Below are 24,683 nucleotides of genomic sequence, written 5' to 3'. Positions count from 1 at the left end.
AACCCTGGGAAATGTTAGAATTATGTGTGGAAGGCATGAAATCAAATCAACTGACAAAGAGCCAAACCCTGTAGTGGATATTGAGAGAGAGGACAAATCATGAGGAGGAGAATCACAGAAATCAAGGGGAGAGGGTTCAAAAGTTGAGTCAGAGTATGGATGCTTACAGGATGTTCAGGAGGATAACGGTCTGAAAAGCAATGACTGGATTTGGAAACCTGGTGGGACTTGGGGGTTCTGGGTTAGAGCGAAGGGTTAGCAGAACCTGATTGGTTGGGGGGAGTGTGAGTGGGAGGCGAGGGAGGCAAGTCTCTGTGTAGTCAACGCTTCCTGGAAGAGAGAGGGGAGGGGAGTGGACGCCAGTGAGGGTTGTGTCACTTTATTTTTTTCCTTTAAAGTTGGGAAAAACTGAAGAATCTTTACTGAGAGAAAGGAGCTGGTAGGAGAAAAAGGTTAACTCACATACTAGTATATGGACTGCTTCCCGAGAAACGGGATTTAGGATGAGGGTGAAGAGATTGGCTTTGGGCAAGAGGAGCAACTCTTTTTAAAATGGGTTCCATTTATAATGAAGTACAATATGGTGACTAACATAACATAATAAAAAAAATGAAAAAAAAAAGGGTTCCATTTAATTGATTAATTGGACACACTAACAAGTACTGAAGTTTTTGGGGATAAACATCAATAGGTTAAAAAAAAGTATTACATGGTTTCTTTATCACAATGGAAATCTCCAAGGCTCAGGACCCTTGTTGGCCCTTACGATATTTCTTCCTTTGTCAGACTCCGGTCAAACATCTTTCTTTAGCTTTGCCTAACGATTGGAAGTCAAGTTGTTATGATTGTCCCAGCAGGGCCACTTTAACCTTTGCTTAACTTGGAGTTTAACTCTTGGCCTTCCATACTATATAATTTTTTATGGCTATGCACCTAAAAAAGACTTAACATCTTTGACCAATTTTTTTCTTGGTTCATAGTCTCAAGGGGCACAGGCACTAGGTAGGGAATGTAACACAGGAAGAAAGGGATGTGTTCTTTTTTTTTTTTTAAAGATTTTATTTATTTATTTGACAGAGAGAGACACAGTGAGAGAGGGAACACAAACAGGGTAAGTGAGAGAGGGAGAAGCAGGCTCCCCTATGAGCAAGGAGCCCGATGTGAGGCTCGATCCTAGGACCCTGGGATCACGACCTGAGCCAAAGGCAGACGCTTAACGACTGAGCCACCCAGGCGCCCCAGAAAGGGATGTGTTCTTAAAAAAAAACCCAAAAAAACAACTACTAAATTTGAGCAATTTCTGGGAAGAAGAAAATACTTTTCTCTTACATGACCTTAAAAGCTGTTAGATTATGTGAGACTGGGGACGTGTAGTTATGTTGTGGTTAATGGTAGATTTCAGTGAATGTCCTCAACATAAAAACATAATGAGGAAACACATATATTCTGATCAAATTCACTCTTTTTTTAATTTAAATTCAATTAGACACCGTATAGTAAATTATTAGTTTCAGATGTAATGTTCAATTATTCATCAGTTGCATATAACCCCCAGTCTTGATCAAATTCACTCTTCAGCCACAGTAAATACTTTTGGGCGGGGTATAAGTGAATTATACTTTAAACTTAAAACTTTGCCGCTCTTCAGAAGTAGATCACTCCCCCACCCCCAACTCCTGCAAAGATCCTTTGCTTAGTTATAGCTGATCAGTAAATACAACCCTAGGTGTACTTTCACAAGGAAACTTGAATTTTGTACCAGAGAAGGAGATTCAGTTAACATTTTCATTCCCTAAATATGGTGAGCAAGGATTTTGCTGTATCAGTTTTTGTTTTTGAGTAACCAACTTCAGGATAGCTCATGAGCTGGTGAGTTTGGTTGGCATTTATCTGTTCTTTTCCTGTGGAAACAGCAGGAAATAAAGGCATTAAGCATGTTTTCATTGTCATTGAGCTTGGTGGCCCTTGAAGGAAGGTTCTGACAGCCTCTCTGAGGGAGGAGTTGGTTCCCTAACTAAAATAATGGCAGAAGAGGATGTCTCTGTGTGAAGGGTCCCAAAACATGGTGGGCCTGTGACTGGAAATCACTCCTGGCTGCTTCGGGGTTGGGAGTGCTCCATGGGGCAGCTTGGACATTCAGCTCTGTTCTTTTTTTTTTTTTTTTCCAGCTCTGTTCTTCTTTGCTTGCCCTACATATCTCTTGCTACTCCTTCTTGCAAATGAAGAGGGCTGACCCCTTGGGTTGCCATCAACGAACATGGGTTTATGTGGGGATGTGTGGCCTCAGGCTGTCACCACCCCTTTTTGGAGTGAGGAGAGCTCACCTCCCCTTTGGAAGCACACTGTCTGCTGAAGGCCATTTTGCAGCTCTGCAGCCTAGGGCCACCACTTCTCGTTCCCTGCTGCAGTTGGCTGAGTATTAAACAGACACCAGCATGAGGTACTTGTACACTAAAGAGAGTAGAAATATGGAACTGACCCTTGGCTTCTTGTTTAGCCTGTTCCCTCCATAAGCCCCAATTTACGGAGTCAGCTTCCAGATGCACCAGGTCACTCTGCTTCCTCTTGCTATTTGCCAACATGGGGCCCTTGGGAAGGGAGCCCAGGCTGAAGACCCTATAACTGCTGCTGAGAGATATTTTTAAATGTACGCAGAGGGAGGTACTGGGAGTTCAACTGAAGCATCTCCCATTTCCCCCTTAGAGCCCTAGAGAGACCAATTCTCCTGCTTCCTACCTCCCTCCTCCCATCCCACCAAGCGCTTTCAGGTCCCAGCTTGGGTTTATTCACAATCATGTGTATAATTCATGCAAGACAGGTTACAGTGGAGCATGTTACCTTTGTTATTCAAGCATGGCTCAGTAATGCTGCTCCAGATTTTGGCCAGGAAGTAGGTTTTATTGGTGTTTGGGCCTGATGTTTTCCTGTCCGGAAACTTCCCCCTTCCCTTGGCGAGGTTGTTTTGGCAAGCACCGTCAGGGAAAATCTCGCTTCCACTTGTCCAGTTGGATAAATGGGTTCCAAGCAAAAACAGGCTGTTGTGTAAATCAGAAACCCTTGGGGGGAAATGTTTGCTTAAAAGAGTTTGCATTGAGCAGTGGGGAGTCAAGACTGCCCTGGCAGACATTGCGAGCCCAAGCTGAGCCCTGGTTTTGCCAGGATCATTCCTGGTGATGGTGCAGTTAGCATCCTGGCATCTCTGGAGCTGTAGGATGTTCTGGGAAGGGAGTGCTTCCTATCTAGTTGAAGACCGTCATGCTTTTTCTGACCTATTGTTTTCATACTCCCTGAAATAATGGAAGCCCTGATGCCAGAGAGTTGAGAAATGAAAGACTCTGTGTCTCCATTTATTGTGCTTTTCTGCCCTCTAGGTTTTCTTTCTTTCTTTTTTTTTTTTTTTTAAGATTTTATTTATTTATTTGAGAGAGGGAATGAGAGATAGCAGGAGAGGGAGGAGGGTCAGAGGGAGAAGCAGACTCCCCACCAAGCAGGAAGCCCGATGCGGGACTCGATCCCAGGACTCCAGGATCATGACCTGAGCCGAAGGCAGTCGCTCAACCAACTGAGCCATCCAGGCGCCCTGCCCTCTAGGTTTTCTATAGGGTCAAGTAGAGGAAGGAGATCAGTATCTGCAGGAGAAGCTACTTAAAGCACAGAAGAGAAGGTCGTGGGTGGTACCTGAAAAATAAAAGTTAGCTCGCCAGTCAAGTGACCGGAGGGAAAGAAGGTGGAGAGGGCAGGGACAGAAGAGAGGCCTTCTGAGTGGTTCAGTGTGGTTGGAGTGGAGCGTGGGCCAGGAGTGGAGGTGGGAGATGAGGCTGGGGAGGAAGGCAGAGGCAGATCCAGGAAAGCTTATATGCCATGCTAGAGAGTCTGGTTTCATCTGGAAGAGTTTTCAGGTGGGGAGTGAAATGATCCCATTTTGTGATCTCATTTCAGAGAGTTTACTCTGGTCACACTATGGGGATTGATGTAGAAGCAGTGGGAAATGCAGCAGCACGTCCAGGTGGTAAATTGTCACATGAGCCAAGTGAGAAATGGTCAGGGTCTGAACCAAGGGGGAAAGACAAACCAATGAGATGGGGGGGGGGCCTGCCCTTGGTGAGTGATTATCTGGAGCCGTGATGGGGTGGATCCAGGTGGGCATCTGGGGGTCTGACTTGGGTGAGAGAGAGGGGAATGGTGGTGCCTTTTGGGAAAGTGGGCAACAGAGGAGGAAGAGCAGTTAGGGGGATAGAGTAGAAGATGACTTCATAGAATTGGGTTAAATGGAAACCCTTATGAGCCTTCTCCTGGGTCAATGGTGTATGCTTATTTTCCTTTCAGGAGAGATTTTGGGCCTCACAAAGTGTTACCAGTGAAGTTCTACCAGCCCGACCAGTTCGTCCGAAGTGAAGAGAACATGGATCTGCTCACAACGTATAAACAAGATTATAACCCCTACCCTGTCTGTCGAATGGACCCCATCAAGCCTCGGGACAGTAAATACCCATGTGGTGACAAGATGGAGTGTCTGCCTACTTACAAAGGTGGGAGAGTGCTTGAGGGGCAGGTTGGGGAATGATAGGCTGAGCCTGTATGCAGGCCAAGAAATGGGTTTTGCAGGTACACCCTCAGAGTGCAGGGGTCGGGCGTACTACATCCTGTGGGCCAAATCTGGTCTGCAGCCTGTTTTTGTAGAGCTGGAGAGTTGAGAATGGTTTTAAATTTTTGAATGATTAAAAAAAAATCAGACTATTATTTTAGGAAATGTGAGAATTATGTGATGTTCCAAGTTTGGCATTCATAAGTACATTTTGTTGGAGCATGGCCACACTCATTTGTTTACACATTATCCGTGGCTACTTCTGTGCTAGAGCAGTGAATCCGAGTGGTTGTGATGGAGACTCTATGGCCTGTAAGGCCCAAGACATTTAATATCTGGTCTTTTATAGAAAAGATGTACCAACCTGCCTTAACTTGCTGTTAGAATTTTACATTGGGGAAGCGTTTCAAGTTTAAGTCAAGTTTAAGTTAGGTTCCATTGCTGATTGAGTCATTGATTCATTCATCCATTTAAAAAATTATGGAAACCTAATGTACATACAGAAAAATGTACAAATCTTAATTATACAGGCCAATGAACTTTGAGTGAACACATTCCTATAAATAGTGCCCTGATCAAGAAATAGGACACTGATCCCATTTAGGATAAACCATTATGCTGACTTTTAACACCATAAATTAGTTTTACTAGTTTTGTACTTCAGATAAAAGGGATTGATTCATTCTTTTTAAAAAAGATTTATTTATGTATTTATTTGAGAGAGGGGCTTGGGGAGGGGCAGAGGGAGAGAATCTCAAGAGACTCCATGCTGTGTGGGGAATCTGACATAGGGCTCCATCTCATAACCCATGAGATCACGACCCGAGCCGAAACCAAGAGTGAGATGCTTAACCAACTGAGCCACCCAAGCGCCCTGGTTCATTCTTTATTGAGCATCTGTTACATCCCAGGCATGGTATTAGGAAGCATAATGATCTGCCGTGACTTAATAGTCCTGTAGGAGAGTTGGGATATGGAGTGGTAGGGACAGTGAAAGCAGTGTGGCAGTCACTCTGTGGGGCACAAGCCACAGGCTAAGACCATGGGGAGGGACGCCAGTTTCTAGTCCTTAACTCTTCTGCTTCTGATGCACGTGGGCACATGGTTGCCCTAGGAATATATGTTCAACTGTTCATGTCACATGTTTGTGGATCCCTAAATGACTGTGCTAATAGTTGCTTTTATTTAGTCAAGCCAGACATTTAGGCAAGTGGAGGTAGGGAGGCTTGCGGGGATCTAGGAATCCTCCTGAAGCCCTTCTAGGGACTCTAAATCTATCATTCCAAAGACAGCACACATGGCCGAGCTTCTCTGCTTCTTCCAAGACCCCGGACCCTTGTCATTTTGCCACCTCATCTTTAGTATCTTTCTCTTCCATAGTCACCTTCTGCCAGGCTGCATTTTGGACATTGTCATACCCTGAAATGGCTCCTCCTTTATGCACCCCAATATCCAGTGCTCCCAGCTTGCTCTCTTAACTATTCCCACCAAGACAGTTTTTGGCCTCATTGGGATCCCTTGTCCACTGGGGCCTCAACCCAGTGGATCTCCACATCAATCCCTCCTGTGTCTGTGGCCCATGTAGCTTATTCTCTGGTATATCATTGCAGCCCATCTTTTACTCTCTCTCTCTTCTGTCCTTTTGTTGCTACCTGCCAGCAAAACCCAAATCCTGCCTTCTCCATGTATACACCTGAGTGTATACCTGAGCATGTCTCCAATCTTGTCTGCTTTTATCCATTTTCCACAGAAAGGAACCAGGGAGATCTTTTAAAAATGGCAATATGATCTGACCCCTTCTCTGTTTAAACTCCTCAAATACTGTGGTTCTTAGAATAAAATCCCAAATCTTTACCATCTCCTCAGGTACCTTGCAGATTCTGGTGCCTCCTCCCGGTGCCCCTCTGCTCTGGCCACAAGACCTTCTTTCAGTTCCTTTCCTGCATTTCTTTTCTGTCTCAGGGCATGTTGCACATGCTACTTCCTCTTTATAAAGCCCTCCACCCTTCCTTTGTCTAGCACTCCTCCTTCAATGCTCAGCAGAAATATCACACCCTTTGAAGCCTTTCTAGACCTTCCTCCATACCAGACTATATACATCCTATTAGATGCCCTAAGAGTGCCTTGTAATCCTCTGTTTTGTAGTTCAGTGTGTAATTTTTTTTTTGCTTAACATTTGTCTCCTTGGCCAGGCTGTAATCTCTAAGATGGCAGGGATCTGTCTTTTTCTTTGCCAGCCATAAGGCAGGCACTGTAGTAGATGCTTTACAAAGGAGTCATTACAACCAGGTGCATTCTGGCCTCTATAGGACTCCTTTATCTCCCTTTCCATCTAGTGTTTACAGAAGGCAAGAAAAGGGGTGCCACAGACCCTAAAAAGGTAGGAAGGAGGCACAAAACTAGAGTGAGCCCTTATCGCTGATGGGAGAAGGAGCAGGGACCCTGGTAGGGTATGTCCAGCTACAAACTCCTTTCCTTCACATGCTCCTTATGGGTCCCCTTGATTTATGAGTCTTGGTGGAGGTAGAGGCTCTTCAGTACAATTGCCTGCTCAGCTCAGTTCCCCCTTCCCACTTTGCCCTAGGTGCAGAGAGAGGTCTGGGAGTGAGAAATGGTTTATTCGTTGCATTACTTCCCTATGAGACAGTGGCTTCCAAAAGTGGGCCTTGATAGCCCAACATATGTATTCCTATCATTTAGCACAGAGGATGGCACAACAAAGGTATGTTTAGTGAGGAAATAAATGAATAGTCTGGACCATTGTTTACAAGGCTCCAGGTGACACAGTTTGGCATTAGATTTATGCAAACCCCCACCCAGCCTATTATTCTGTGGGTCCTGGCTAAAAGCAGGAGTGAAGCTCAGGGAAGACCCAGGACATTTACTTTCCCCTTGGGTCAGTCCTGCAAAACCTCACGCATTGTGTGAGAGGACTACACCCTTGCCTTATCACTTGGTGTATCACCTTTCCATGACTTGTCTGTCTCTTGTGGACATTTGCTTCCTTAGGAAGTCTTTTCCATAGCAACCTTCATGGTTTTATGGACATACATTGATTCTCCTCCAAAAGGAGAAGAAAAACCGAAGTCCAAGGTCATTAAATGTGTGTATTTCAACCAGTGCCATCTATATTATGTCTCTATGTTCCACTTACTGTAGTTCTACAGGAAAACTATGCAAACTTTTTTCTTCTATTATGGTCAGCACCTTTAGTGGGGTCCAGAAAACCACCATTAAATATGCTCCAGCAGCATTTGGTTGTAATTTTGACATTTTCAAAACACTGTGCAATTGGAAAGATTGAAAGTGTAATTACTTGATGCTCAGCTTTAGGTTTAGCTAAGTTTTTTTTAAAGACATATTATTGAATGGAATCCCTTCTAAAGAGATTCTTGCCAATTACCCACATGACGCCCTGGCCCTGAAGGGCTTTACTGATGGCTTTTCAGGCATGTACATAATTTGTCATGTGGAATTCTGAGGTATTTAGGGTCCTATGCAGGCTTTTTTATAATACATGTTGGGTGAAGGAAGTTAGGAGGTTGGATAATAATGTGGTTTTGACTGTATTGTTGGGTATCAGAAATCACATGAGGCAACTTTCAGCCTAGGAACCTGTTTTCTTAACACTTCATCCATCACAGAAGAGGGCCAGAAAAGTCCTGTCCCACCCACCCCCAGGCACCTTGAGGCAGTGTGTAGGCATCTACAGGTAGATGCCCCCATTTTAGTGAGGGCTGAAGTCTGAAAGGGAAACATGTGGTTTATATTCAGCTAGATGGTTCCCTCTAAGGCCCCCTAATGCTTTCAAGATGCTGATAGAGCCATTAATGGCTCTCAGAGAAAGATTAGATTTTCAATTAAAATGAGGCCAATTTAAAATAAATAGTTGGTAGTATTATTGGCCTAAAATAAACTTAAAAGTGTGCCTGGGGGTGGGGATGTCAGGACTTCTGGAGGGGTGGAGTGAGGAGCTCAGTAAATCCTCTTCCTAAAAAGCAACAAAAATGGACAAAACAATAAAAACCAACCATTTTAGGGCTCTGGAAATCAACTAAAGGCACACAACAAACTGAGAAGCATTTATTCAAGAAAAATTGCTAAACCATCATTATAAAAAGTCAGAGTTTGTGGCGTTTTATCCTGGGACTCATTCCATCACCCCTCCTCCCAAGTTTGATCTGTGTGGTGGTTCTGCCTGGGTAGGCTGGGCTGTGAAAACCAGCAGCTCTGCTGCTAGTCTGGGCTAACTTGATTTGGAGTAGCGTACATACCCAGAGGTTTCAATAAAAACAATAGTGATCTCAGTAGCAAAAAACTCAGTGAAGACAACTGCAGAATTAGTTGGGGTAGGCAGCAGACCAGCCAGAAATCTAACAAGGAGATCCAGAGAATAGGAAAGGCCTTGATAAGCTCATACATATTCCTTATGGCCTAGAAGACTGCATATGGGCAAGGTAGTATACAGGCTCAAGAGAGACAAGAGACAGGGCTGATGATCTACTCATCATCCTGGTTGAAGATGATGCCTGGTCCAGGTACAGAGGAGACATGAGAAATCCTGGAAGAAACTAAACGCCAAGGCAGAGTTGTAAATGGTCTGATCTTTCACTTTGTTCCCTAACCCACACACACATTCATTAGCAAAGGGATGAAAGCCTTACTGGCTTAAGGTGTTTAAGCATAACTTTTGATAATCATTGCCTAATTACTAAACAATGCTATCACAGGGTGACTTTCAGGAGTCTTGGCTTAAAAACAATTAAAAGAAGAAACTAAGCAAAACATCAATCGTCACACACTGCTGGGGAGAAAAGACTCCATAGAATTACTGCAGGCAAGTCACTGAACAGCAAAAACAGCTTGCAGTGGGGGTGGGAACTAGCATATTATCTGAAATGGTGAGTTCTTAGCAAAAAATTATAAGGTATAAAAAGGAACAGGGAAATGTAATCCATGAATAGGGAAACAAAGCAGTAAATAAAAACTACCTCTGAAGAGGCCCAGATTAGACCTAGCAGACTCTTTCAAAGTACTTATTATAAATATGTTCAAAGAACAACAGAAAACAATGCTTATTTTTATTTCTTATTTATTAATTTTTTTAGAGAGAGACCATGTGCATGAATGTGCGAGAGTGAGGGGAGGGGTGGGGGTGGGGTTGGGGGGACAGAAGAGAGGGAGAGAGAATCTTTTTTTTTTCTTTTTTTTTTTTTTTTTAAAGATTTTATTTATTTATTTGAGAGAGAGAATGAGACAGAGAGAGAGAGCATGAGATGGGGGAGGATCAGAGGGAGAAGCAGACTCCCCACCGAGCAGGGAGCCCCACGCAGGACTCGATCCCGGGACTCCAGGATCATGACCTGAGCCGAAGGCAGTCGCCTAACCAACTGAGCCACCCAGGTGCCCTAGGGAGAGAGAATCTTAAGCAGGCTCCACACACAGCACAGAGCCTAATGTGGGCTTGATCTCATGACTCTGAGATCATGACCTGAGCTGAAATCAAGAGTTAGATGCTTAGGCGTGCCTGGGTGGCTCAGTCAGTTAAGCAAGCATCTGCCTTCGGCTCAGGTCATGATCCTGGAGTCCTGGGATCCAGCCTTGTGTTGGGCTCCCTGCTCAGTGGGGTGTCTGCTTCTCCATCTTCCTCTGCTCCTCCCCCTGCTCATGCTCTCTCTGTCTCTCTTGCTCAAATAAATAAATAAAATCTTAAAAAAAAAAGAAGAGTTGGATGCTTAACCAACTGAGCCACCCAGGCACTCCAGGAAACCATGTTTAAAGAAATAAAAATATTACAACAGTTTCCTATCAGAGAATGCCAATAAAAGGAAGCCATAAAAATTAAATGAAAACACTGTAATTGAAAGGAGAATAACAAAATAATTATAGGGACTTAACACTAGATTTGAACTGGCAGAAGAAAGAATCAGTGAAAATGGGGATAAATCAATAAATATTACCCAATCTGAAGAACAGGAAAAAATTAAGAAAGAAACTCAGAGTTGTGGGGTATCATCAACTATACAACATACTCATGATGGGAACCCCAGAAGAAGAAAAAGGCAGAAGAAATATTAATCTATATATCCAAGAAGCATAGTCCAAATGGAATAAACAGAGATCCATACTTAGTCACATAATAGTTAAACTGTTGGAAGACAAGGCCAAAGATTTGGAAAGAAGCAAAAGAGAAAAAAATACTTATCACATACAGGGAAATGACAATAACAACTAAGTTTTCATCAGAAACAGTGGAGGACTAAAGGCAGCAAGATGGCCTAGTCAAAGTACAGAAGGGAACAATCTGTCAACCAAGGATTCTATAACTGTAAAAGATTATGTTTCAAAAATTAAGAGAAAATAAGGACATGCCAAGATAGACTAGCTGATTTATTTATTGCCTTACAGGAAATAAAAAGGAAGTCCTTTGGGCTGGATTAATACTAAATGGTAACACAAATCCACATAAGGAAATAAAAAGCACTGGTAAAGGTAATTATGTAGGTAAATGTCTACTTTTTTCTATTTTAAAAAACAACCAATAATTATAAAACTGCAAGGATTTTATCAGGAATGCAAGGTTGTTTTAACATCAGAAAATAAATTAATATACCACATTTATAAAGTAAAAGACAAAGCCACATGATTAGTAGACACAGAGAAAGCATTTGACAATATCTGATAACCATAAAAGCTCTCAACAAGCTACTATTAGAAGGAAACTTCCTCAGCCTGCTAAAGGGTATCCATAGAAAACCCTATAGCTAATATCATACTTAATGCAGAAAGACTGAGTGCTTTCCTCTCTAAGATTGGGAACCAGTCTAGATGTCTGCTCCTTCCCCTTCCATTGAACATTGTACCACAGGTTATAGCCAGTACATAGTGCAAGAAGAATTAAAAAAGAATGCATCTAAATTAGGAAGACACAAAACTGTCTTTATTCTCAGACAACATAATCCTGTATGCAGATAATCCTGAGGAATTCACAGAGAACTACTAGAATGAATACATAAATTCAGCCAAGTATATATAATGTATATTTCTATATATTAACATTGACAATCTGAAAATGAAATTAAGAAAAAGTTCTCTTTAATAGCTTCAAAATTAATAAATATTTGGGATAATTTTTGAAAAAGAAGTGTAAGACTTGTACACTGAACTTTGAAAACAGTGCCGAGAGAAATATCTAAATAGATGGTGAGACAATCCATGTACATGGGTTAGAAGATACAATACTATTAACATAATAAAAAAATAAAAAAAATAAAAAGACCATGAAAAAAACCCCAAAACAAACCAATACTATTAAGATAGAGTTGCTCCCAAACTGATCTAAAGATTCAATGCTGTTTCTATCAAAGTCCCAACAGACTGTTTTTTACCCCCAGAAATTGGAAAGCTGATCCCAAATTTTATATATTAAATTGAAATAAACCAGAATAGCTAAAATTTTGTCATTTTGTCAAATGATGCTGGAAAAATTGAAGATCCACATACAAAAAGATGAACTTAGATCTTTACCTCACATCATACTCAAAAATCAGACAGGATCAGAGACCTAGATGTAAGAGCTAAAACTATAAACCTTTTAGACTAAGACATAGGAAAAAATTTCATCTTAAAAAAATATAAAACTTCTTTGTGCTTCAAAGGACACCATTAAGAAAATGAGACTATAAGTAATAAATAGGAAAAAATACTTACAAACACTTATCTGGTATAGGACTTGTATCCAGAATATGCAAATAACTCATAACTCAATAGTAAGATGACAATTCAAAAAATGGGCAAATGACTTGAGAAGACATTTTACCAAAGAAGGACATATGAATGGCTAATAAGCACATGCAGAGATATTCAACATTGTTTATTACTTTTAAAATTTTAAAAATGTCATTTGAAATATATAGTTAACATATAATAAATTGGTTTCAGGTGTATAACATAGTGATTCAACAATTATATACATTATAAAATGCTCATCATGGTAAGTATATTACACATTATGGACTCTATTCCCTATGCTATAATTTTCATCCCTGTGACTTATAAATGCAAGTTTGTATTTCTTAGTCTCCCTCACCCATTTTTCCCAGCCTCCATTACCCTTTTGGCAATCACCAGTTCTTTGTATTTAAGAGTCTGATTTTTGTTGTTGTTGTTCGTTTTGTTTTTTAGATTCCACATACATGCAAAATCATATGGTATTGGTCTTTCTCTGTCTGACTTATTTCACTTAGTGTAATATCCTCTAGGTCAATCCATGTTGTTATGCATGGTAAGATTTCATTCTTTTTACGGGTAATATTCCATTGTATACATATAACACATCTTCTTTATTCATTCATCTATAAGTGGACACTTGGGTTGCTTCCATATCTTGGCTATTGTAAGTAATGCTGCAATAAACATAGAGATTCATATATCTTTTCAAATTAGTGTTTTTCTTTTCTTTTTTTTAAAAGATTTTATTTATTCATTTGACAGAACACAAGCAGGGGGAGCAGGGAGGGAGAGGGAGAAGTAGGCTCCCCACTGAGCAGAGGGCCCGATGTGGGGCTCGATCCTAGGACCCTGGGATCACAACCCAAGCTGAAGGCAGATGCTTAACTGACTGAGCCACCCAGGTGCCCCAGTGTTTTTATTTTCTTTGGGTAAATACCCAGTAGTGGAATTATTGGATCATATGATATTTCTATTTAAAAAATTTTGAGGAACTTCCATACTGTCCTCCAGAGTGGCGGCATCAATTTATTTAACTTGGTTAAGTTCCCACCAACAGTGTATGAGGGCTCCCTTTTCTCTATATCCTCACCAACATTTGGTTTTTCTTGTATTTTTGATACTAGCCATTCTGACTGGTCTGAGGTAATATCTTATTATGGTTTTAATTTGCATTTCCCTAATGATTAGTGATGTTGAGCAACTTTTCATGTGTCTGCGGGCCATCTATATATCTTGTTTGGAAAAATGTCTGTTAAGGTCCTCTCCCCACTTTAAAATTGAGTTGTGTTTTTTTGCTATTGAGTTGTAGGAGTTCTTTATATATTTTGGATAATAGTCCCTTATCATATATGATTTGCAAATATCTTCTCCCATTCAGTATGTCACCTTTTCCTCTTACTGATGGTTTCCTTTGCTGTACAAAAGCTTTTTAGTTTGATGTAGTCCCAATAGTTTTTTTGATTTTGTTTCCCTTGCTTGAGGAGACAGATCCAGAAAAATCATCCTAAATTTGTCCAAGAAGTTACTGCCTATATTTTAGAAGTTTTATGGTTTGAGATGTCACATTTTGGTTTTTAAACTATTTTGATTTATTTTTGTATATGGTTTAAGAAAGTGGTCTAGTTTCATTGTTTTGCATGTAGCTATCCAGTTTTTCCAGCACCATTTATTGAAGAGAGTGTCTTTTTCCCATTGCATATTCTTGGTTCCTTTGTCATAGATTGATTGATCATATATGTATATGTCTATTTCTAGGCTCTGAATTCTGTCCATTGATCTGTGAGTCTATTTTTGTGCCAGTACCATACTGTTTTGATTACTATAGCTTTGTAGTATATCTTAAAATCTGGGATTATGATACCTCTGTTTCTTCTCAAGATTGCTTTGGCTGTTTGGGTTTGTATTGTGGTTGCCTACAAATTGTAGGATTATTTGTTCTAGTTCTGTGAAAAATGCTATTGGTATTTTGATAGGGATTATACTGAATCTGTAGATTGCTTTGGGTAATATAGACATCTTAACAATATTCTTCCAGTCCATGGAATATCTTTCCCCTTGTGTCATTAATTTCTTTCATCAGTGTTTTATAGTTTTCAGAGTACAGGTCTTTTGTCTTCTTAGTTAAGTTTTTCTAGGTATTTTATTCTTTTTGGCACACTTGTAAATAAAATTGTTTTAATTTTTCTTTTTGCTACTTTTTTTAAAAAAAGTTTTTATTTATTTGAGAGAGAGAGAGAGAATGAGTGGTGGGGAGGGGCAGAGGGAGAGAGAGAAGCAGACTCCCTGCTGAGCAGAGAGCCTGATGCGGGGCTCGATCCCAGGACCCTGGGATCATGACCTGAGCCAAAGGCAGATGCTTAACTTACTGAGTCAAATGCCCCTTTTTGCTACTTTCTTACTACTGTACAGAAACACAACTGATTTCTGTGCGTTAATTTTGTATCCTATAACTGTACTCATTTATTCTAGTAGTCTTTTTGTGGAATCTTTAGGGTTTTCTCTGTATAGTATTATGTCACCTGGAAATAGTGACAACTTCTTCCTTACTAATTTGATTTGGATGTCTGATTGCTGGGGTTAGGGCTTGCAGTACTATGTTCAATAAAGGTGGAAAGAATGGATATCCTTATCTTGTTCCTGAACTTAGAGGTAAAGCTCTCAGTTTTTCATCATTGAGGATGATGTTAACTGTGGGTTTTTCATATATAGTTTTTATGATGTTGAAGAGTGTTCCCTCTAAACCCACTTTGTTGTTTTTTAATCATGAATAGATATTGAATTTTGTCAAATGCTTTTTTTATACATCTATTGAGATGATTATATGGTTTTTAATCTTTTTGTTGATGTGCATATGTTGACTGATTTATGCATATTGAATCATCCTTGCATCCTTGGAATAAATCCCAGTTGATCATGGTGAATGATCCTTTTATGTATTTTTTTTCCCCAATTTTGAGAACACCACTTTATGGGGCGCCTGGGCAGCTCAGTCGTTAAGTGTCTGCCTTCGGCTCAGGTCATGATCCCAAGGTCCTGGGATCGAGTCCCACATCAGGCTCCCTGCTCCGCGGGAAGCCTGCTTCTCCCTCTCCTACTCCCCCTGCTTGTGTTTCTGCTCTCACTATGTCTCTCTCTGTCAAATAAGTAAATAAAATCTTTAAAAAAAAAAAAAAAAGAAAATACCACTTTATGATTTTTTATTTTATTTTTAATTTTTTTATTAACATAATGTATTATTTGTTTCAGGGGTACATGTCTGTGATTCATCAGTCTCCTTTTATGTATTTTTGAATGTGGTTTGCTAATATTTTGTTGAGGATATTTGTACCTATGTTCATCAGGGATATTGGCCTGTAGTTCTCTCTCTCTCTCTCTCTCTTTTTTAACCTCATTATTTTATTTAAAAATATTTTTATTGTTATTTAATTACCATACATTACATCATTAGTTTTTGATGTAGTGTTCCATGATTCATTGTTTGTGTATAACACCCAGTGCTCCATGCAGACCATGCCCTCTTTAATACCCATCACCAGGCTAATCCATCCTCCCACCCCCCTCCCCTCTAGAACCCTCAGTTTGTTTTTCAGAGTCCATCATCTCTCATGGTTCATCTCCCCCTCCGATTTCCCCCCCTTCATTCTTCCCCTCCGGATATCTTCTTCATCTTCTTTTTTTTTTTTTTTTTTAACATATATTGTATTATTTGTTTCAGAGGTACAGATCTGTGATTCAACAGTCTTGCACAATTCACATAGTTCTCTTTTTTCATAGTGTCTTTGGTTTTGGTATCAGGGTAATGCCTTATAGAATGTATTTGGAAGCTTTCCTTCCTCTATTTTTTTGGAGTAATTTGAGGAGAATAGGTACTAACTCTTTAACTGTTTGGTGGAATTCACCTGTGAATCCATGTGGTGGTCCTGGACTCTACTTAGTGCCATTTTGTTAATTATTTTCTGGTTGTTTTTTTAGTTTATCTCTGTTCCTTCTTTTCTTGTGGTTTGTTCTCTTCCCTTGTGGTTTGATGGCTTTTTTTCTTTAATACTATGCTTGGTTTCCTTTCTCTTTATTTTTTGTGTATTATAAGTTTTTGGTTTATGGTTACCATTGGGTTCATATACAACCTCCTATGTGTATGGCAGTCTATAGGTCTATTTTAAGTTGGTGATTGCTTAAGGTTAAGTACATTCTAAAAGCACTAATTTTTCCTCCCCATCTACAGTTTGTGTACCTGATGTCATATTTTACATCTTTTTGTGTATCCCTTGACTAATTTTTGTAGATATAACTGGTCTTACTATTTTTGTGTTTTAACCTCCATACTGGCATCATAAGTGATTAATCTACTACCTTTACTATATGTTTCCTTTTACTTGTGAAATTTTTTCCTTTCACAATTTTCTTCTAGTTGTGGGACTTTCTTTCCACTTAAAGAAGTCACTTTAACATTTCTTGTAAGTCTAGTTTAGTGGTGATGAATTCTTAACTTTTGTTTGTTTGGGAAATTCTTTCTCTCCTCCAATTCTGAATGATAGCCTTGCTGGGTAGAGTGTTCTTGGTTGTAGGTTTTTTCCTTTCAGCACCTTGAATATATCATGCCAGTCTGGCCTGCAAAGTTTCTGCTGAAATATCAGCTCACAACCTTATGGGGTTTCCCTTGTATGTAACTGTTTTCTCCTCCTGCTCTTAAGATTCTCTCTTTATCCTTAACCTTTGTGACTTTAATTATTATATGTCTAGGTGTGGATCTCCTTGGTTCATCTTGTTAGGGGCTCTCTGTGCCTCCTGGATCTTGGCTGTCTGTTTCATTCCATAGATTAGGAAAACTTTCAGCTATTATTTCTTCAAATAGGTTTTCTGCCCCCTTACGTCTCTTTCTTCTGGGGCCTCTATAGTGTGAGTGTTATTATGCTTGATGATGTTGCAGATATCCCTTAACCTATCCTCATTTTTAAATATTCTCTTTTCTCTTTGCCTTGGTTGCTTTCATTATCCTGCCTTCCAGATTATTGACCCATTCTTCTGCATCCTCTAATCTGCTGTTGATTCCCTTGTGGTGTATTTTTAATTTCAGTTATGTATTCTGTTGTGACTGGTTCTTTTTTATATTTCCTGTCTCTTTGTTGAAGTTCTCACTGAAAACTCTTCTCTTGGGTCCATTGAGTATCTTTATGACTTCTACTTTTAATTCTCTATCTAGCATATTGCTTATCTCTGTTTTGTTTAGCTCTTTTTTTGTGTGTGTGGCTTTGTCTAGTTCTTTCATTTGGGACATATTCCTGTGTCTGCTTGTTTTGTTTAACTCTATGTTTCTTTTTATTGCCATCACGAGCTATTGGGGAAATGTAAACTGCAATGGGATACCACTAAACACCTACTATAGTGTCTATAATTTAAAAGAAAGTGTTGGTGAAGGTATGGAGGAATTAGAACTTTCACAAATTGCTGGTGAGAATGTAAAATGGTACATCTACTTTGGAAAGTTTGTATTATCTTAAAAAGTTAAACATATATTTGCCATATAACCTAGCCATTCTGCTCTTGGTATCTACCTAAGAGAAATGAAATATATATCCACACAAAGACTTGACCACGAATGTTCATAGCAGAAATTTTCCTAATAGCCAACAAATAGAAACAACCCAAATATTCATCAGTCGATGAATGGGTAAACAAAATTTGGTATATCCATATAATGTAATACTATTCAGCAATAAAAGGAGTGAACATGCTACAACAGGGATGAATCTCAATTATGTTCCATGAAAAAAAGCCAAATGCAGAACACTATATGTTGTGTAATTCTATTTATATAAAATGTCCAGAAAAGGCACATCTATAGAGACAAGAGCAGATAGAATGGTTGTCTGGTAATGGGAGTAAAGATAAATTGCAGATGGGCTTGATCAATATTTTTGGGGCAGAAATGTTCTATAACTGGATTTTGGTGATGGTTGCCCAGCTCTGTAAAAGTTATTGCATAATTAAAAGATGTAAGATGGTGCATTTTGTGTTATACAGATTATATTTCAGTAAAAGTGTTTTTAAAAAGTGTGCCTGTGGACTCCCCTGGTATTGGCTGTATATAACCAAGGCTCCTGAGAAGCTGCTTTTGTTCTTAACTCTTTGTAAAGCTGTAAGCAGGAGAATTCCCTGTGGATTCAGAGGGTTCACTAGGATTTCATATTGGTTACTTTAGATCTGGTAATTGATGGACACAGTGAGGGCAATGTAGGACTTGGGTGTGAGCCCAGTATTATGAAAAGAATGGAAGCATTATCAAGGTGTTTGAATGGTATGGTTTGCTATCCTATTTTTCTCACCTAGATTTTTTTTTTAAAGATTTTATTTATGTATTTATTTGAGAGAGAGAGAATGAGAGAGAGAGAGAGCATGAGAAGCAGGAGGGTCAGAGGGAGAAGCAGACTCCCTGCTGAGCAGAGAGCCTGATGTAGGACTCGATCCCGGGACTCCAGGATCATGACCTGAGCTGCAGGCAGTTGCTTAACCAACTGAGTCACCTAGATGCTCCTCTCACCTAGATTTTTAGTTTCAAAGCTGCCCCTAGGATTTGTGTGGGGAAGTTACTTTAAAAGCATCCTATAGTGCAATTTGAGGACAAAACTTGCTCCTCAGGATGCATGGAGGCCATCTTTAGGGGAGATTTCCTTTAGGTGCAGGCCTCGTATTATTGTGGCCATGCCAGTCCCACAGCAAAGGTTCCTCTTGAGACAGATATCCCCTAGATATGGTTGGCCTATTTTCATTCTTCAAGCATTCTGAAATTCTTCTTCTGCAAATATTCTCTGATTATATTTCATTAGTCTTTCCTTAAACGTTCATTCTCTCTAGATATATTGTGCTCCTAGCTGTAATAGAGGCTGTGGGAAGAGCATGAGTTTGGAGTCAACTGTATGGTTTAAATTCCAACTCTTAATTCCCTAGCCATATGACTTTTAGAAAAGTTTCTTAGGCTGAGACCTGATCTTGGAAATTGGTAAAATAGAGATAATTACACCATACAAAGGATTATTGTAAGATGAAACAAGGTCATGTATGGAAATCCCTGAGCACAGTTAGCTGGTACATAGTCAGTGTTCCTTGATTGTCAGAACCAGGTAGTGGAGTAGGTCCAGTGCATGGATTCTGGACCTGGATTTGCAGCCATGCTTTTTCACTTCTAGCCAAGCGACCTTGGGCAAGTTCCGTAAGTTCTCTGTGCCTCTCTTTCTGCATCTATAAAATGGGCATATCGAAAGCACCCACCTGATTAGGCCTGTCTGAAGATAAAATAAGTTAATATAGAAAGTATTTAGAATATTGCCTATCACATGATAAACTCTATGCATGCGGCAGCTGCTGTTCTCTCTCCAACCAATACAATGCCTTTATTCCCCTGGGGCAGCATATTTGATTTATGTGGATTAAATGTGTGGGTTATAGGGATGTAATCATGGTCACCCCATGGATGAGAAGGGAGATCTGCTTGGTCTGGCTGTTGGCCCACCAGCAGTGGGTTGTGACTCGCCTGTCTCACCATGCTCATCTTCCCACTCTGTGCTGATTCAGAGAGGGCCCCTTCCCCATAGAGGAACAGAACTGTTCTTGGATCAAGGTACACCAGTGGTTGCACTCCTCAGCTGGAATCAAATTCCTAGATCCTCCCACAGCTGTGGACCCTCTAAAATCCCTGCATGTAGCATTGTGGGTTATGATGAGACTCCTGTAAATTTATCTGTTCTGCCATAGTAACTTGTAAGTACCATAAAGTTGAAATATTAAGCCCTTGGTTGAGGTAGTGGAAGAGATCTACTCTATTCTTCCTTTGTCTGAAGGATGATCTCATTGGAGACTGGTTTAAGGTTTTGGGGCCCTTTAGAATACATGTAGGTTAAGTGGACTTGATTTAAAGTAATTACCACTATTGTTTTATTTTCAGCTGATTACTTACCCTGGAACCAACCAAGACGAGAGCTCCTTCGTCCAGAACACCACTACCGGCCAGCATCAACCAGGTTTGATAGTAGAACTACACACCAGGATGACTATTCTGTAAAGGGCCAAGTGAACACCATGAGCTGTAAGCCTCTGGCCATGCCCAAGCTCTGTAACATACCCCTGGAGGATCTGACTAACTACAAGATGAGCTACGTGGCCCACCCTATGGAGAAGCGCTTTGTGTATGAAGCAGAGAAGTTCAGACCCTGTGAAATGCCCTTTGAAAGTCTTACCACCCACAAAGAATCCTACCGGGGCCTGATGGGAGAGCCAGCCAAGAGCTTGAAACGGGCAGCCAGACCCTGTGGTTTAGACACGCCTTTCTCTAACACCACTGAGTTTCGAGATAAGTACCAAGCTTGGCCAACGCCCCAGATGTTCTCCAAAATTCCTGTCACCTATGTCCCTCCTGAAGAAAAGATGGACCTTCTGACAACAGTGCAGGCCCATTACACATACCCTAAGGGTGCCCCAGCTCAGTCCTGCCGACCGGTGCTCTCAGTCAAGAAGGGTGGCAGCCGCTTTGAAGGCTCCACTACCACCAAGGACGACTATAAACAGTGGCCTGGCATGCGCCCAGAACTAGTCAAGCCTGTTCCCCAGCTGAACATTCCCACCGAGCCCTTGGATTGTCTGACCACGACTCGGGCCCACTATGTGCCCCACCCACCCATCAATACCAAAAGTTGTAAGCCTCCCTGGGCCGGCCCCCAAGGAAATATCCCTGTGGAGGGCCAGACCACATACAGCATCAGTTATACTCCCAAGGATATGGGCAGGTGCCTGGCTTCCTACGCTGAGCCCCCTGGCTACATCTTTGAGGAAACGGATGCTTTGGGGCACAGGATATACAGGCCAGTTTCCCAGACAGGCTCTCTGCAGAGCAGCTGTTTTTCTGTAGGTGATTCGGAAAACCCCAACCAGCGGGAGTTGGCAGTGTCAGCCTGATTTTTAAAAATCGTTACTTAGAAATTGCACAATACTTTTAAAATCAGATGATTGAGAGTTATTCATTGGCCAAAAAAGAATTCCCCAAAATGGAAAAAAAAAATAGTCTTCATCATCATTTCCAGGACACTTGAATAAAATGAGAATCGCTTGACTCAAGGAAAATGACATTTAATCACTGGCTAAGTATTCCCCTTAACCCTCCCTCTGCTGCCTCCCCCACTTGGGTCCTTTACCTTGTGCTGATGGAATCAAAGCTGGTCTCAAGGGTTTTTCTCTGAACCAGAAATATTTTATTAATTTAATCATTGTATGAATTGACATTGTAATTTACCCTTGCCAAGTATGAAGTGCTGAAGAATAAACTTTATTTTGGGGGGAATGAATCTGCAGGTCTATGTGTTCACCCCCACGTGCTGTCTATGCAGAGGACGGGCTGTGTTCCTTGGGACCTTTGGGGAGGTTTCAGACTACAGCCCCCATTGCACTCCAGTACTCATGGGAGTGCTTTGAACTCAGTCTGGAATTTTGTGTTCGCTCTGCCCAGGGCTGCTTTACGGGGCATCTTTTACCTTTTCACACCATGACACACTGGTAAGAATAGTGCTGTCTGAATGGGGCTTGGGTTTTTTTAGGCACAGGAAGGGGAGAGGGGAGAAAGAGATCCTACGGCAGTCCCAGGGGAGCATGGACTTGCCAGGTCTCTCTTACCCCCAAACCAGTGCTGGCTCTGATTCCAGGGCGAGGGGGAGGCAAAGGGACCCTTGGCAACCGGGTAGTTGGCAGGCTCCCCCTGGGCTGTGAACAGAAACTGTGGGCTCTCAAAGTACTTGGAGCCTGAAAAAATTGCCCTATGCTGGGCTGGTTCTTAGAAGGCTAGATCTGCTTTTCCTAAAATAACAGTTGTGACCAGACTTGTGACAAAGCTTGACATAGTGATGATTTGGACCCTGCCCTGGAGGAAGGGCTGGAGGTTTCACTTTTGGATCAAAGGCTTGATTCTAAGGCTAAGTAATTCGATGATTTAAAAAAAAATTTTTTTAATGGGAAAGAATTGAGGAAAGATTTTGTCCAAGAGGACCTATGCCAGGTCAGATGGGTTCACGGTGTGGGTGAACCTCACTCAGAGCGATGCGGACCGACAGCAGGGACACTCACCTCCCTTCTGAGTCCACAGAACCCAAAATCTACTCCATGGTCTGAATAAACTTAGGAACGGTGTGTGAAGGAGGAAATTTCGGCTCAAGTCTGTAGAGCTGGGTTTAGGTTCAGTGCCTGGTTCATGGGTGAGAAACCTGTATCTTTTATCTGGGGTCCTGTCTTTCCAAGGCTGTTCCTTACCTGGCCCAGACCTCTCAGGTCCCCGTGCCTTGTGGCCTCCCTATGGGGTTGGTTTGTATCACTGGGTTGGGATCAAAATCATTTAATACTCTTGTTGCTTATTTGGTGTCTGGATACCTGCCTCTATGGGGTAGAGAGGCTCAGGGAAGTTATGCACCTTGCCCAAGGCCATACAGCATGGAGAGCACCAAGGTCAAGATAGGAACCCAGGCGTCAGATTCAAGATCCAGTGCTCTTCCCATGGGGCCAGGTACCTCCTATCTGCTGTGTCCCAGATCACACGGCTCCCCCAGCACATCAAACCACATTTTCTCTGTCTGAGCTCCTTCCTGGAGTGCGTTAAGCTAAAGAAGACCACTAAGGAGGGTAGGTTTTCTTACTATTATTTCGTAAGTTTTACAAATCAGAGAAATATTGGCAGTTGACTTGAAAAGCCACCTAGTGCTAAATGCTTATAAAAATGCAATAATCTCTTAGGCTCCAGCACCTTGGCCTCCCCCGTTATTGCTTCCCCATAGAAGAATTTAAAATTATTTTATCTGTTTCTGCTAATATTTTCCTTTATATTCCTAAGTCCTATGCATATACTATTGTTGGTTAACTTATGGATTTTAGACATGGTCTGTTTCGGTAGATTGGGAATTTTAATTCATTTATACTTCCTGCTTCTCTCTCCCCCTTCTCAGTGTAGTTATAGGATAGTGCTCAGTATATCAAGACCGATAAGCTTTTCTAATGTTTCTGATGAGTACAAAGAAGCTGAAGAAGGATGGATGGACCTGGCTGATTAAAGAGTGCTAGCGCTCTTGGGGTGAGGGATTTCCTCCGAGTCCTTCCTTTGTGCCATGTAGGGGTGACCTCCAGGGTGACCCCAGGCCGGATGAGCCACTTAGGGCATCCCTACCTTGCCAACTTCTCCCAGAATTAAGGAATCTGCTCTCTCCTACTACCTGTCCTTTTTTGGTCTCAAAATATCCTTATTATTATGAAAGTGGTTAATAGAGTGAAAAATACAGGAAACACAAACTACACAAAGGGGATACAGGTAGCTGTTACAGGGACTAGTGGAACCCAGTGGTTAGCAACATATGTGTAAGGAGAAAGTCCAGCAGACCTGGGCTTGCTTCCTGGCCCTTGTTGCCCATTGGCTAGGAGACCTTGGTCAAATTCTTTAAAATGTGAATAATAGCGGTAGTGGCCCCATGGCTTCATTGTTGGTGTCAATGATAGAATATATGTCAATCCCTTAGCCCTGGCTAATGGTTAACTCTAATTTAGATATAGGTGAGGATGATGAGGATGATGAAGATGGCTGCTGACTTCTGCCTCGCTGAATCTACTCATGATTTTATTGGCCATTGTTTACAAGTGTGAAGGTAAGCAGGACTGCTCATGTGTTCTATTTGGCCTAATTTACAAAGGAAGATACTCACTTTTTTCCCCCATATAGTTTTTAGTTTTTCTGAGTTGGGGTTGCTCCCTGGGCTCCCTGGAAATGGCATCTTCGGAAGTAACTGGGGCCAGGAGGAGGGAAACAGGGGCTTCTTGTTCATCAGTTCTGTGTATCCCGCTTCCATGTAAGAGTTTGTGGGAAACAGCTCTATTAAAACGCCCGCACACATGTGAGTGCACTGCTGTAGCGTGTGATAGGATTGTGTTCGACAAGCCCTGGCGATGGAGGCCTTTAAACACGTGGTCTTCTCCAGAAAATATGGACGAATTTATAATTTAGATTGTATGATTTCTCACTTGTGAGAATGAAGTGGGAGCTTCATCACCTACCACAGCCCAGCACCTCAAAGCTATATGCACATTAAGAGAGAAAAATTATTAGAGAGCAAAGAGAGAATACGTCTTACGGCCAAGCAGGGAACCTGCTCCAGTGGAGAACTCAGTATGCTCTGGGGATGAGGTTCCGGGGAAGAAAACAGCGATAGGACTTTTGAAGCCAAAGATGGCCAACTCTTTTTTTTTTTTTTTTAAGATTTTATTTATTTGAGAGAGAGCACACAAGCAGGGGGGAAGGGGCAGAGGGAGAGGGAGAAGCAGACTCCCCGCTGAGCAAGGACCCCAATGGGGA

The 24,683-nt window shown here is 41.3% G+C and overlaps 1 protein-coding gene across 1 annotated transcript in view; it reads left to right on the top strand.

The window, feature by feature from the left end:
* Nucleotides 1-21,875, top strand: part of SAXO1 (stabilizer of axonemal microtubules 1) — a 34,783-nt gene extending 12,908 nt beyond the window's left edge. The window contains exons 2-3 of the mRNA XM_064579001.1: nt 4,327-4,529; nt 20,256-21,875. Of these exons, the coding sequence (XP_064435071.1) occupies nt 4,327-4,529; nt 20,256-21,262 (1,210 nt within the window). The 3' untranslated portion in view covers nt 21,263-21,875. The remainder of the gene's footprint in view (nt 1-4,326; nt 4,530-20,255) is intronic.
* The last annotated feature ends 2,808 nt before the right edge of the window (nt 21,876-24,683 follow it).

This window comes from Mirounga angustirostris, unplaced genomic scaffold (assembly GCF_029215605.1).
Source record: "Mirounga angustirostris isolate CCGP_5_RB_7025 unplaced genomic scaffold, mMirAng1.0.hap1 SCAF_15, whole genome shotgun sequence".
Taxonomy (NCBI): domain Eukaryota; kingdom Metazoa; phylum Chordata; class Mammalia; order Carnivora; family Phocidae; genus Mirounga; species Mirounga angustirostris.
This window is presented reverse-complemented; position numbering and strand designations above follow the sequence as displayed.